The 15,235-nt window shown below is 40.6% G+C and overlaps 1 protein-coding gene across 6 annotated transcripts in view; it reads right to left on the bottom strand.

Annotated features, from left to right (window-relative positions):
• The window catches only part of LOC307043429 (A-type potassium channel modulatory protein KCNIP2-like), a 188,481-nt gene that overhangs the window by 30,101 nt on the left and 143,145 nt on the right, over nt 1–15,235 (bottom strand). The window contains exon 1 of one of the 6 annotated variants that reach the window (XM_079687868.1): nt 10,928–12,374. The exons of 4 other annotated variants lie outside the window; for them this stretch is intronic. In XM_079687868.1, coding sequence (XP_079543994.1) covers nt 10,928–11,084 — 157 coding nt within the window. In that variant the 5' untranslated portion in view covers nt 11,085–12,374. Of the gene's footprint in view, nt 1–2,290; nt 2,349–10,927; nt 12,375–15,235 lie in introns of those variants that run through there. One more of the 6 variants, XM_079687873.1, reaches the window with a different exon arrangement.

Below are 15,235 nucleotides of genomic sequence, written 5' to 3'. Positions count from 1 at the left end.
TAGGGTCTATTCTTTGTATATTCACTACAATTATTCATGAACCAGCAGTCTGAGACATTGTTTACTTCTTAAAAGGGAGTTAATGAGATTTGGTGAAGATTAATGTGTGTTAATATAAGAGCAATTAAAACAGACCAGTCAAATTTGACTGGGAACACTAAAGTGAGAGAAACTAACACGACAGGAGCAAACAGTTGTTCAGTCAGACAACTCACGTGTTTCTTTAACGTGTTTATTAGAAGCAGCATATAGTTGAGTTTGGCGACTAGGCTCGGGTTTCATCACTCCACAGATATACATAGCACGATGAGTGATGATTAAATAACTAACCCCCAGAGCCTACAGGTGGAAGCTGGGGTGGTGGTGGGGCAGGCAAGCAGCAGCGACGTAGAGTAGATGCAGCAATAGCAGCAGCAAGCAAAGCATAGAGAGATATCTGGCAGGTTAAATAGAGCGGCATATAAAGGAGACTCTGTTTGGTTGGTTGTAGAGTGGAAAGGGGCGTTATGTATGAATGCAGGATAAGTGCTCGAGTTGCCTGCCTGAACTAGCTCGCAGGCTTCGCCCCATTTATTGTAAAATGTTCCCCTCCACAGTGCCACATGCTGTATAGATGTATAGATATATTCCTCTCAGACAAAACTGCATTTCAAACGTTGGTGAGTATAGCAAGATGTGGCTTTGATATTACATTTGTTTTATGTTTTGCTTCAAAAGTATTTGGTTGTGTTTTAAGAAACTCAGTACCTTCCTGTTCTTCCCAATTTGTGAAGGTTTGTGAATTATCTTAGCCTGTTATGTTGGAATATTTTGCATGTTATCTATAGCATGAAGAGTATCAACAATAAATTAGAGATTCAGTTTATTCTTCATCAGTAAGTAAAACAGTGAAGTAAAACTATGAGTCACCCCTAATATAAAGTTACATTCTTTTTCAAATGTTAGGGGGTGGGTACTGAAGGATTTTGAAGCCAAGGGGCACAAAGAAAATATTGATAACAATGAAGAGGACCTTGCTTTTTTCAAAATGTAAGCGATACAGCTTAGTATCAATTCCCTACAAAATGATTTGTATAAAGAACCTTAAATACACAGTAGCTAAGGTTGCTCTATTGACTGATAACTGTTGTCTTTTGTTTCATAATTCATACAAGACATTCAGAATATCTTCAAACAGAACATGACCTCACTTCTTCCCCTTTGGCTGCTATTGATTTTTCCAAATTCCTCCGCTGCTAAAAATACTGTAAGATATGCCGTCGGACGTGAGCACTGAAGGAAAGCGAGCCAATTGATACGTGCTAAACTTTGAAGAGTGCTGTTCACTTTGTGCTGATGGCTTTATGACTACATTAAGTGAATGGCTTCATTGACTCATACCTCAGTATTTATGTGGCTCTATATATATATATAAATATGTCACACATAAAGCCTCAGGGGAATGTTACGAAAAAGGGATCTAACATTTCAGCTTTTTCAGATCCTCTCAGTGAGACACATCGTGACTGCAGCAGATAAGGATTTATGACAGATTTCAGGCCTCGAGCATTTTTATCTTGTTGTACATAAAAATACTTTTTTCACAGCTAGGAAGGTCGAAACTACATGACAACTAAGATTCTATGGCTGTGTCTTGCTGTATTGATCATTGCATGTTACATTCTCTAATCTACAGAATGTGCTAATTGGAGAACATGTCTATCGATCTGTGCTTCAATGAGGCTTGACCGACCGTGCTTCGGAGAGAGGAAGTCATAAATACACTCTCACACAAAATCACAGGCACACTAAGAACGCAATCACTCTTTAGCCACGTTTCAATCGACACTATGGCATCGTGTTAGGACTCGTATGAACATACATTTGAAATCAATAACACGATAGATGTCTGGGCAAACATGTTAACTTTGCTTCTCATGTCACACCGTGAGCTGAGCCACATCGACGATCAATACAGATACAATACACTGGGAGCTGGAAACAAATAAAAGAGGAGGCGTTTTGAAATCCTATGTTGGCTAGACTAGGACATCTAGTGGGCACAAAGGGCGAAGATCAGACACTGAAGCCCCGAATAAAACATAATGATTTAACTTGTTTGCCATAGGTAAAATTCAGCGGCAGTTGTTTTTGACACCCCGACATACTTGGTTTCACACACTCATTCATAAGAGGATATGCAACTTCACCCTAATATACCTTTAACTTATTTTTCTACTTAAAAAGACACCTGTGTTATTGTCTTCTCTGTTGAGTCTGCTACTGTATGCAAATAATGTATTGCACTCACCTTTCCTCATAAACAGCCAGTAGGAGAGTGGGAATATTGACATGAGGATGAGAGCATATAAGCCTCCTATGCCCTCCTCAGAGCCATTCAGGATGACCGCAGACTTAAATATCCACATGCCCAGCACAGGAGAGATCAGGACCTGCGCTCAGCGTGTATTTGTTATGACTATGCTACATTAGGAGATAATGGCCGGGTCCCCTCCTTCTGTGGGCGTAACACACAATAGTTTGTACCTGTGCCTGAACCTGAAGAAGTATAATTTTGTACTTCTGTTCTGATACTTTAAACTTTGGCTTGAAATAATGTAATTTGTACTCCACTAAATTGTATTGGAAGTTAGTATGAATTTCACATTTTCAGGTTATAATATTATCAACAAATAACTGTGACTTGTTAAATTGGTTCAAAATAAAACGTTATATGTCCTATGCTGAACTTTTAGCAGTGCATATTGTGCAAATATAAGCACCAACCAACATTTACTGTATATACATACTACTCCAATAATAAAATAAAATAATACCTATAATTCTGAAAAAATAGCTATAATGTCTCAATAAGTTATTTCAGATTTTGAACTTTATATATATTTTGCTGGCAATATTTTTGGGTTTTTTTTCAATTCAAAAGTGTAATGTTTTATTTGTACACCCTTGTTAATTCATCTTTAGTCAAATATATGACTACTTATTCCATGATTTGGACACACACACCTAAACAAACTAATGTCATTGTGAACCAGCTGTTTTGATAAGGCGTGTTTAGTTTTTGCTTTTGTAAAGGTTTACAAAAAAATCCTCGATCCTCAATTATCCATTCAACCGGCCTGAATGAGGCCCATTACAGTATGTCATCCCTTTATGTTCATTTTGTGCTATGATAACATGTCTTGTAAAAAAAGCTGTTAGGAGTTGCTGTTATGCCCCGTGACAACACACAATACATGTGGAACAGCGACATTGGTGTTAAGGACATTTTAAAAACAACAACCGCTGATACATTAAATGGCAACACGTCTGTTTGGTGATTTTGAGATAACAATGCTGGAAAATGTACATTATTTTGCCAAAGTACAAAAACAAACCCTGAAGCAATGTATTATTTATGACATGAATATAGTGCAGAGTGAGTGGACTTTGAATTTCACAGTGCCAGCGAGCAGGTGCTGGACGGCTAGAAGCCCACTGGGAGAGAAGAAAGAGAATGAGGAAGAAGGTGGAGAAGGGAGAAAGACAAACACAACACTGCAAGAGAAGTGGGAACATCACAGAAAATACAGAAGGTGTAGAAATGATATAGGAAGTGAGGCTGCATTAGGAAAGGAAAAATTACAAAATTGAAATATATTGAGAAATATACTTTCTCATGAAAACTGGCAAGTACGATCAATCTCCACTAGAGGTCAGTGTAGATTAAAGCAACTACATGCATTATAAAATAATTTAAACACACAGTTACAGAAGCGATGCAGAGAATATTTTTGGTAGATGGTCAAACATGTGACTTTCAAATGTTCTTTCCACATCCTCTAAGCTAATTAAGGAAGCATGCAGCAGTTTCTAGTTGGAGCCAAGTCTGTAAAACCATCTAGCCAGCAGTAAGTCCTTAGCCTCACCTTTAAGAGAGCGGCAAATATAGCCTGGCACCGAGCCGGGAGCTCTGGTGGTCGGCTAGACGAGGTATTAACTCAAGAGTCACAGGTTTAATTCAAAGGTAAAACACCTGTAACAAGACCTTGAGTTGTAGTCTACACTTATATCATGGCTGAACTGTTCCAGCCTCTGCTTCAGTTGGGTAAAGGACAGAAACTGTTGCTAGGCCCACTGCCCGTCCGTTTGTATCTGAATAATGTCTCAGTGGAGCAGCACAATGACAACATGTACGTTGAGTTGCCGCTACGCTGATTCAGCAGCTACTCAAAAGGTACAAAACGATCCAACCTATGAACAAAGGAGAGATCTGCCTGTAATGCGCACTCAAAACCCTGCAAAGTCACTGAGGGTGGGCAGCACACTATTGACGGGAAAGCACACAGTCACACACAAATAAGAACCATAACTACACAAAAAGACAATTTGTTTTTACCAGTACTAATTTGTGCAACCTTTTGTTAACATTAGGTAATTGTATCATATTGAACTGAATATCTGTGTTTGGGACAGACAGCTAAATAAGACAATTAACCAAACCCGAAAGAACCGTTTTCACTATATTCGGACATTTTATAAACCAAATAAGTAACTGATCAATCGAGTAGTAAGTAATTGTCGGATTACAGTACATGATAGGGAATAAGCGTTCGACACAGCCCTATTTAAATGATGATAAGCAGGTTCAATGGGATTGGAGAGTGGAGAGGAGAGGAGACAGGACAGGACAGGAGTGAAAGCTGCGATAGTCTCTGACAGCCAGGCCCATTCACCGCTCCATTGTGTTAAAGCTGTCAACTGTCACCAGAGAGGAAAGCACTGACACAGGGAGACAGACAGAGAGGGAGAGGCTGTCGTCATGGACACGACACATAGCATCAGTTACCCCAGGTTTGAGTGCACACAATGCACAAAGTTCACACCTTCCACATTTTCACTCAACTCCATGTATTGGTAAAAAAACACACAGACCGGCTGTTATATTGTGCCTGTATTGATCCAGCATTCAACACACACATACACACAAGGCAACACGGCACAGCATGTTTTTAACTGCACTTACAGTTTCAGCAGTGCTGTCCCTCTAATATTTTAAAACCTTGTGGACATGACAAACTTCATTATAGTATCATGGCCGAGCAGGCGATGGCCCCCATTAGTATTCTGCAGAGCAAGCACACAAACACACACATACATACAAACACAAACAGAAACATACACACAGAGTACAGATATTTAATAGGAGTTGCATATGCCTCCCAGAGGGTAATAGTTATAATCATTTTCCTGCTGTGCACCCAGCTTTAAAGTATATATTACATTTGTCTGAAGATATTTCTATATTTAGCCTGATCAATGTATCCTTGTCAGACGGAATACAATCAGTGCTAATCTTGGTCTGCGATTGTTTTCTAGTTTTTGCATAATGTAGACGGCTCTTTATTCATTTCTTTGTTTGTCCACTCATGGGACCCATCAGCTGTCCTCTACTGTAAACCCTCTACATTGTTTACAGTGTTAGCTTATGCTAATATCTCCAGGATTGGTTAATCCAAATACATATTATTTTCCTGTAGTAGTAATAGGCATGAAGAAGTGCTGCCTCATCGCAGTACACTGCAGGTGAACTGTTAGTTTTGCTCAAAATATAAAAAACGTCATTTTCATAAAACAATGTCTTCCCCACTGATAATGGACAGAGGCCGTGTAAACAGTTTTCATTGGAGCTATTCTGCTGGATAAATATGGTAGCTCCCATACAATCGGTTGACCGTGAGCTCTATGGATTTTACAGAATAACAAGGACACTGATTATTCGAGATGTTGACTTTTGTAAAGGGTGTTTTAATGCTATGAGGCTATGAGCACAACAAACACTATTACATTTGCACCCATTACATGTGTATATAAGGGAAGATACTGTATATAACTCCTAATCACTGGGTTGTATTTCCAATGGGAACATACTGTATTTTCACTGGGGATCATTTGTGTCTCCCTGGCATAAGTGACAATGTAAGTCATTTGACAGTTAGTCTCTTCTTGTGTGAATCTCATTCATAAAAAGTACTTTAATCATTATTCATAGATATCTCTTTTTTAAATCCAATACCGTTCTCAAACTTATAAAGTTTCCTTCAGTATCGACATCAAAAAGCTAAATCCTGTCTTCCCCCTTTAACAGGAGTATGTTTAAGTCATTGCATCGCTTTAACTCAACACACATATTGAATACTGAGTAATCTGCAGCGCTGAGATAAGGGACAAAATATATATTTTTTTTATAATTTGACTGAGCAAACCTTAAGTAAAACACATTCAAGCAGTCACTAGATACCTGTAAAAACTGCTATAGACAGAACACACACTTGTTGGTAGAAACACACACACATACACACACCTATCTTCACAAAGGCAAGCAGGAACACAGGCCATGACGTGTTAAACAGTAGGAGTGGGCCTCCAAAGCTAAAAATAGTCTTGAGAGGAATCAGATTTGGAGAACCGGAGGTGGGAACTGATGAGATTACATATATCCACATGTGTGTGTGTTTGTGTGTGCACGTGTGTGTGGATCATGAGCACAGACACACAAAAGGCTTGGACCTGAGTAAATGGAGTCAGACTGACATCATGCTGTCTCGGAGACGGACAGGAAGAGTGAAAAGCAGGAATGCAGCTGCACAGAGAGTAAAATAGGAAAGCTGTGGAAGTGATGATTATGAGGAAGACGATCAAATGGAAGCAGGTGAAGTTATTAGCTGTGATTTAGACCCACAGAAGCACAAATATTTAGATACAGTGGCAAACATCTACATGTACGTGACACTGTGGGCATGGGAAGTGATGAAGTGTATATATAATATTCATGTGTGAACAGCCTTCCAAGGACACCACAGTATTAATAACGCATGAAACTGGAACACTTGAGTATGATAGAGAACAAACGTAATGTATATTCTGGTTTCCATATTAATGTGATTTGAATTTGCTTGACTTTCACCAAGGACATGCCTAGAAATGTCCATGTGTCTCATGGGGGGCAATGACCTAACTGGAGGTCATTTGGGATGTAGAAGATGCAGTATATTTTTATTTAATTACAAAAAGGTTAAAGATAGATTTTGCTACTCATGATAACTAATTGTCTGTATAATATTATAATCAGGAGTGCTATATTAGAACATGCTGCTTATCCTTCATGTGGTGGTGAAGTCTATCACTGCTGCGCTCTGCACTCTATGTGCCCTCCAGTTTTATTCACTACACCGAAGTGGTTCCAACATGAAACACACTCACATTGTTAGTAAAACACTTGACATGATCATAATTAAAAAGGGTAAAATCATATTGTGGACACAATGTCTTTGTTTAGAACAGCAAAACATCACGTAATAAATAATATTTTAAATGTTGGCTCTTTGCTGTATGTGTATTTAAAAAATAAAAGTGATACAAAGCCTTTGAATGACAGTCCAACTCCCATCTGTGACAGCCAGCCAGAAACACACACACACACACACACACACACACACACACACACACACACACACACACACACACACACACACACACACACACACACACACACACACACACACACACACACACACACACACACACACACACACACACACACACACACACACACACACACACACACACACACACACACACACCTAGTTGATGCAGTGCAAAAATATGACAGACAAGAGCCACTCATAAATTGACAAGCAAGTGACACATTTATAGTAACAGGGAGAAGGGAGGTGTCGAACATTGTTGTCAATCAAATATGGTGCTGATCTCTCAGCTGGGTAAAAACAAATGTTGTTGCTGTTTTGTTATTAATTTAACAAGTTTGTCGTTTTGTGATTTTATTTAGATTCTATATTCATCCTAGAAAAAGCCAAGGGTGAGCTGTGATGTTGTTTCACCATAACCATCTTTATCATCATTAGTAATATAATTCACTTAATTGTCCCTTTTCCTCTTCGTTCCTTTGACTAAATTATCTAAATGTGTTAGTGTGTGAAACACTTTAATCCTGTCTGATGGAACCTGCTTCAAACGGCCCTGACATGCTATTATCGTAATCATTACCAGCTGGCACTGAAGTGTGAAGAGAGAGAAAGCATTGGGGGCAAGAATGAAGAAACACAATGGCAGCACCGGGGACGATAAACGGGCTGAAGTCTGACATTTATTTTTAACTATGTCTCATTTCTGTGTCCCACGTCTTCTTTTGTTAGATTTATTTATGTTTTTCTCCATCACTTCGTAGGTTCACACTCTTACTGCAATGATTTCTCTCCTGCCTCACCTCCATTGACCTGCACTTCTATCTCCTTACCTCCCGTCCTTTCCTCTCTCTCTCTTTTCTCGCTTTCTCTTGCTCCCTCTCTCTTATGTGGACCAGAGGTCAGTGTCACAGCCTCTCAAGGTCGTCCCTTTCCGAGGTCTGGCGTCTTCATGCCTGAATGGCTGAGTGAAGCGGACAGCTCTGTCCCTGTTGGGGACCTCCAGACTTTTAGTGCCTCTGACCACAGGCCTCTCTGGTGGATAGGCCTGATGTGCATCCTTTCTTTGTTACCGTCCACGGCTGTCCATTACATTGAGTGTGACTCAAAGAGGAAGACAGGAGGATGAAAATAAAGTAAGACAGAGGGATAACACCTAATTCAATGTTCCTATCAGTCCAAAATGCTCAAGGTTTTTTGTTCTCTAATAGTTGCTAAGGTTTAAAACTATTTTGAAATATTGAATATGTAATATCAGGCTCCTATTGTCCATGTCTGTTGAAAAAAATGTATAAACATATAAAGATAACAATTACTGAATTGATCAGCAACGTAATTAGAATAATTAATCTTTTACGTTGAAGCGTGAGTATTATTAATTCAAAAAATATCCTGATCAAGGTGCCCTTGCATGATCACTCAAATCACAGCAATTCTATTTTTAACCAAGCAGGGCTTTTCATAAGTACAGATAAGGTGACTTTACATTTCCATTATATCAATATTTGCTTTCACTTCTACTGAAGCACTCATGATGCTCATTTGCCCTATAGAAACAGTGGGAAAGCAATTTGCTCAGTGCAAACTGGACTGTCAATTTCATGCATCGTTTATAATAAATGTTCTTATAAACAATATGTATGTTTAACTTTTTAACCCTTTTATTCGGCAAATATGGAAAGATATAGTTCAACAAAAACTTAAAGTGACTGCACCTTTGCATCATAATCGACCTGAATCAAATCTTGCCCTTTACATGATCATACTTCCATTACATTAAATAATGTATCTATACATAAAATAAGGAAGGATAGTGCTTTACACAATAGTTTCATAATGTGTTTGTTATCACAGTGCTAACTATATGGTGCTCTTCTATTTATCTAGTGTTAGACCGGTGAACGCATTGTGCCCACATCCACAAAGCTGTGGGTGTGTAACCGAAAAATCCCAGAGGCCTTTAATAGCTATAGTTAGATTGGATTTATTCACTGCTCTGATAGCTATAGTTAGCAGTAAATTTATCCACCTGCCAAGGGAACTTGTCAACGAAGGACGGAAAATACACTTCCATTGCGTTAGTTAGGCTCTAATGACTAAGGGGCTGGCTGGAAAGCACTGATTAGAAAATTAATTATTTATCAAAATACTACTAAAAATTTCCCCTGAAAAATTGAGAACAAGTCATTAAAGTGTAAATTGAATGTTCTGAATTTTGGGGGAGCTGGGGAGATTTCAAACCGCATGTACAGTATGGATTAGTTTATTACTTATATATCTGGTTGAGTTCAACATTTTAACAATGCCAGAAAGCCAGTGTGGCACAGACCACAACACTGCTGAGTTACGCGTACTTCATTGATACTTGCACTGGATTTTATTAGGATTGTTGAAAGATCAGAGTTTTAAGCAGTAGAGTTTTTTTAGTATATGATGCAGACATGGAGGTGGGGGCTACCTGTGTTGGGTTAAGCAAGTTGAAGGAAACCTGAAGGACAAAGGAGGAACTGGATACATCTGCTAAATCTTCCACAATGTTCCTCCTTGTGTTCGGGTGCAGAGGGAGGAGACACTGTGAGTGTGTTCCAGTTGACCATACAGAGGTCAAGGAGAAAGACCCGGAGCCCAGCAAAACATGCACCCTTAGAGGTTTATGGTATCTTCAGACATATTAACAAAGGTGCAGTACAATATAGTAAAGATTACTTTTATCATGCGTACTTAGAACATGATATGCCTATCCAGCAACGCAATGTTACTGTGTAGTATTTGGAAATGTAAAGAGAAAAACCACTTGAGGGTTGAGAGAAAAACACAACACAAGCTGTATTTCAGCAACAAGGAGAGAGACACACAGAGAAACAGACATCCGACATTCTTTAGTTGTCGGAGGAGGTTGAGTTATGTCTGTAGAAAGAATAAATGCAAAATCTCTTGAAAAACACATAAAGAGGCTGTTGAGGAGACTTCCGGTATGAGGTGTGCGGAGTAGACGTGCAGGCGGCTCGCTCCCACGACTTAACTTTCAGATTTACCTTTTAAACTTCTCATTTCTAAGTATTTTTGTTTTCAAAAGTTTAGTGTAACTGTGCTGACCACCTTTTTGGCCTCGACAATGTCTCAAACGAAAACCAAGCAGGATAAAGACCCGTCTTCCTCGTCTGCTAGTGTTACGCTAGCAGAACTTAGCTCCCTATTAGCTGAGCACAGGAAAGCAATATCTGCCGACTTTAAGTCATCTTTGGAGGCGCGAACAACGACACTGGACGGCTTGAACTCGACTGTAGCGGGCCATGGGGAAAGGATCGGCTCTCTGAAAGACAACTCTAATGAGGTGGACCGTCGTCTCCAACATTTAGAGAATGCATGCTCTACCCTCCAACAAGATAAAGTGTTGCTGTAAACTAAGCTAGCCGACCTGGAGGGGCGCAGCAGGCGCCAGAACATCAGGATTATCGGCCTACCTGAATCGCTTGAAGGTCCACGACCAACCGTGTTTTTTACCCGACTACTTGTGGATGTCTTTGGCAAGGAGGTCCTTTCTTCCCCACCTGAGCTCGATCGTGCCCACCGGAGCCTCGCACCCAAGCCTGCTTCAGCAGATAAGCCGCGACCTGTCATCGTACGCCTACACCGCTTCCAAGTGAAGGATCTGCTCACCCGTGAGGCTCGTAGACGTGGTGAGCTGTTCTACAAGGAGCACAAGATCCGATTCTACGAGGATTACAGCAGCGATGTGTTGAAGGAAAGAGCAGAGTACAAAAGCTCCATGGCGGAACTCTATAAGCGCGGGTACAGACCGGCTCTCCTGTATCCAGCCAAGCTCCGTATTACCCTCCCCAACGGCGAGAAGACATGGATCCGGTCTGTTTTGGAGGCTGACAAGTTTTTACAGAACTTGAACAAGTAAGCCAGTGACTTGTGTACAATTAACGCTGTCGTTAATGTCAATATTATGTGCCTGATGGCGAGGCGCGCTCTTTCCATTTTAGCGTTTTCCCATCATAAATGACGGCTGTGCGCTAGCGTTGATTGCAGTTTGCGGTTGGCGTACACCTTCCCAAATGTTATCTCCACAGCTACGGGCTGTCTACAGTAGCCTATTGTTAAGAGTATAAACGTTTGATATTCATGTTCCACTGTCTCATCAAAGAGTTTCGTATTTCTAATAGGCTGACATGTTTAGTGTTCGTGTTACACTGTTTCATCGTATTTCCAACAGACTGACACGTTTTCACAGGCAGACATGTGTTCAAAACAATTCATGGGAATGCCTATTATACTCGTTTTTTATGTGGCTTTTGAGGTTAAGATACAATGCTTTTCTTGAAGTTTATTAAGTCGTGGGATCAGCGTGATGGATTTTAGGAAGTAGCAAATGATGCTGATCAGTGGATCAGTGAGTTTCACGCTGTTGCTTCTTGCAGCAGCAGTGGGGTTTGGGGTTGGAGTGTGGGTTGCTTGTGGGGTGTTTTTGTCACTGTTTTTTGAGTTGTTTTATTGTGAGTTTTATTACTGTATTTTTCTACTATTATCTATGTGCTACTGCTACAATCCATATGGCTCTCTCTCTGGTTCTGGCTCTGAGTCATTGGTGGAGATGGGCGGGGGCATTTATGGAGGATGCATCTCCAACCATACCGTCAATCCCTGCATATGGCTAGTAGGGGAGACCGGGGTTGGTTGTCACAATTTTTACTCATGCATGAATTGCTCATCTTCAAAAACTCTTTCAGCAGTAACTCCTACATGAAATGAAAGCTTGGGGTCTTGGCTTTAAATGTGTATCATTTTTACTTTTAGAATGTATTGTAACAGGGAGCAATTAACCATCAAAGACACTCTGACACAATGTGACAATCAACCCCATCACGGGGTTGGTTGTCACAGGGTATGGGGTTGGTTGTCCCTATAGAGCAGGGGTGCTCACACTTTTTCAGCATGAGAGCTACTTATAAAATGATCAAGTCAAAATGATCTACCTACTACAAAAAATGCAAAACATATATTTATTTATAAATATATTGAGGATTCTTTATATCGCATGAGCCAATATTGCACAACACAACACAATTAACTATGTACATTTTTTGTCATTACCCGAGTTTACTCTGATGACTTGCACTGAATTGAATCAGCCAGGGATGCATAGTCCGGACGGTAACTGCTGACAGCCAGCCTCAAGCACACTTCCAAATGTTCATCAGTCATGGTGGAACGGTACTTGGACTTGATGATCTTCATGTGGGAAAAGGCTGACTCACATAAATAAGTGGAGCCGAATAATGCTGTCAAGGAGGTAGCACATTTCCTCATGTTGGGGTACTTTACCTCTGTGAGTAAGTTCCAGAACTGTCCATGAGCTCTGGACTTCAGCTCAATGTCAGCTTGTAGTGTCAAAATCTCATCTTCCACTACAGAAGAGTTCAGGTGAAACAGTGTTGCAATTTTTGATGCGAGTGAATCAACCTCAGCATCTTCCCGAAAAGGATAGCACATGAATGTAGCGACTGGCTCGAGCAAAGAAAAGTCTTGAAAGCGTTTGTCAAACTCTGACAGACATTTGTCAATCTGCTCTGTGTAGCGTGCAGTGTCAAGTTGCACACAGGCCTTCCTTTGCATCTCCAGCTCTGACGCCAGGTTCTGGAAGTTTGCCAAATCATGGCGCTGCAGCTTTGAGGAGAGATGTTGCATCTTTCGTTTGAAAGCATTAACCGAGCTGATCATATTGATCACTGTTTTGTCTTTTCCTTGCAGCTGTAGATTAAGGTCATTCAACATGTTGGTCAGATCGGTTAAAAATGCCAAGTCTAACAGCCACTGACCGTCATTTAGTTGCGTGTATTCTGCATGTCCAGCTACACGGAAAAACTCCTTAATCTCCGGACAGAGCTCTCGAAATCTTTGCAGGAATTTCCCTCGACTAAGCCATCTCACGTCAGTGTGTAGCAACAACTCAGAGTGGTCGCAGTCAGCATTCTCCAGATGTGCACGGAATAGCCTTCTTTGAAGAGATCTGGCGCGAATAGAACAGGCGATCTTCGTTGCAACATCCATGGTCTCTTTCATGTTGAGCATTTTAGCGCATAACGCTTGTTGGTGGATTATGCAATGGTAATTTAGGAAGTCCGGGAAAGCATCGTCCTGCCTGCACTTTGCAATAAATCCATTCAAGCGGCCAACCATTGCGGGTGTTCCATCCGTGGTGATAGACATCAATTTGTACACTGGGAGCTGAGTTTTCGCGATAAAGTTTTTAAACGACTGAAATATGTCCTCTCCTCGCGTCTGTTCTTTCATGGGCAGTACTGTTAATAGCTCTTCTTTTGTAGTGATATCACTAAACACCATACGAATGAAAATGCACATCTGGGCTGTGTCACTCACGTCCGTTGATTCGTCCAACTGCAGTGAGAAACACTCGCAATCTCCAATGTCCTTCCAAAGTTGCTGGGTTAAATCCTCAGCCATGGCTTCACAGCGCCGTGTAACTGTGCTTCTTGACAGCTGGAGAGCTTTGATCGAAGATAATATTTCTGCCTTATTTTTAAAGTCTCGGAACAATGAGTCAGCTGCTTCAACGAATGCCTCTTTTACCATCTCTCCGTCTTGGAAGGACTTCTTGTTATTGACGATGATGTGACTCACCCGGAACGATGCTTCGGTGGCGGCTTTCGCTTTTGAAGTTTGTTGCGTGAAAAATGACTGCTGTCCGGACAACTGGGATTTCAGTTCCTTCACTTTTCTCTTTCTCAGCTCGCTTTTCGGCGGGAAGTCGGTGTCGTATTTTCCATGAACAGTCCGAAAATGCCGCTCCACATTCCCCTTCTTTGGTATTGCTATGGTAGACTGGCAGATGAGGCAAACGCACTTGGAAAATGTCATCGTGAAAAAAAAGTCCTCCTCCCATTCCGTATGAAAGTTATACGTTTTTTTCTTCTTACTTGGTCCAGCTACCTCACTCATTTTTATACCCTTTCATAGGTTTGAGAGAAAAAACCAAAGGCTGAAAACTGGCCGTAACTCGCTGACAAGCTTGCTAGTTAGTTAGCACTTAGCGCAGTTGTTTGCTCATGCGCAGTGACCTAAGTGTCAGACAAAATTCAGATGTCATCTGACTGGCTGCCCTGTATATCAATCAAAAGACGGGATGGATGATAGGTTGACGTCAATTTTTTTAATGTCACGCGATCTACCAATAATACCTTTGGGATCGACTGGTAGATCGCGATCGACGTATTGAGCACCCCTGCTATAGAGTTTCAACGGGATTTCAGTGATAAAAAGGGATGTTAAAAAATGTGTAACTTTTTCGTTTTTTAAGCTAGAAACTGCAAATAAGTTTTAATATGAATACCACCCCTATGATAGTTGTCATCAATGCCCCTTATGTTTAAACAATGGGATTAAAGGAGGTGATCAGTTACTTGAATTGTCTACTGTGTTGAGAAATTAAATTAAATCATTTTCAGTGCTAAAACCTCTTTATTAGCATGTAAGTTGCCTAACAGCAAACAAAAACAAACAGACCAACAGTCTTAAAAGGTTTACAATACAATATTCTCAACAACCTACTGAACTAAACTAGCAGGCTGTGCTTCATTCAGTCACAAGAATCACAGTTGTGACAAATGTATGCCCCTGGATTGCCAGGGGTACAGTCTTTGTGGGCCCACATTTGGCAGCGAACACATCTGAGCCACACTTCCCTGGACTTGCTATTCATTATGTAAGTTATAACAGTAAACAAAAACAAGCAGACCTACAGTCTT

This window comes from Notothenia rossii (genome assembly GCF_949606895.1).
Source record: "Notothenia rossii genome assembly, chromosome: 6".
In the NCBI taxonomy this organism is placed as follows: domain Eukaryota; kingdom Metazoa; phylum Chordata; class Actinopteri; order Perciformes; family Nototheniidae; genus Notothenia; species Notothenia rossii.
The sequence above is the reverse complement of the archived record's forward strand: the minus strand, read 5'-3'. Positions and strand labels throughout refer to the sequence as shown.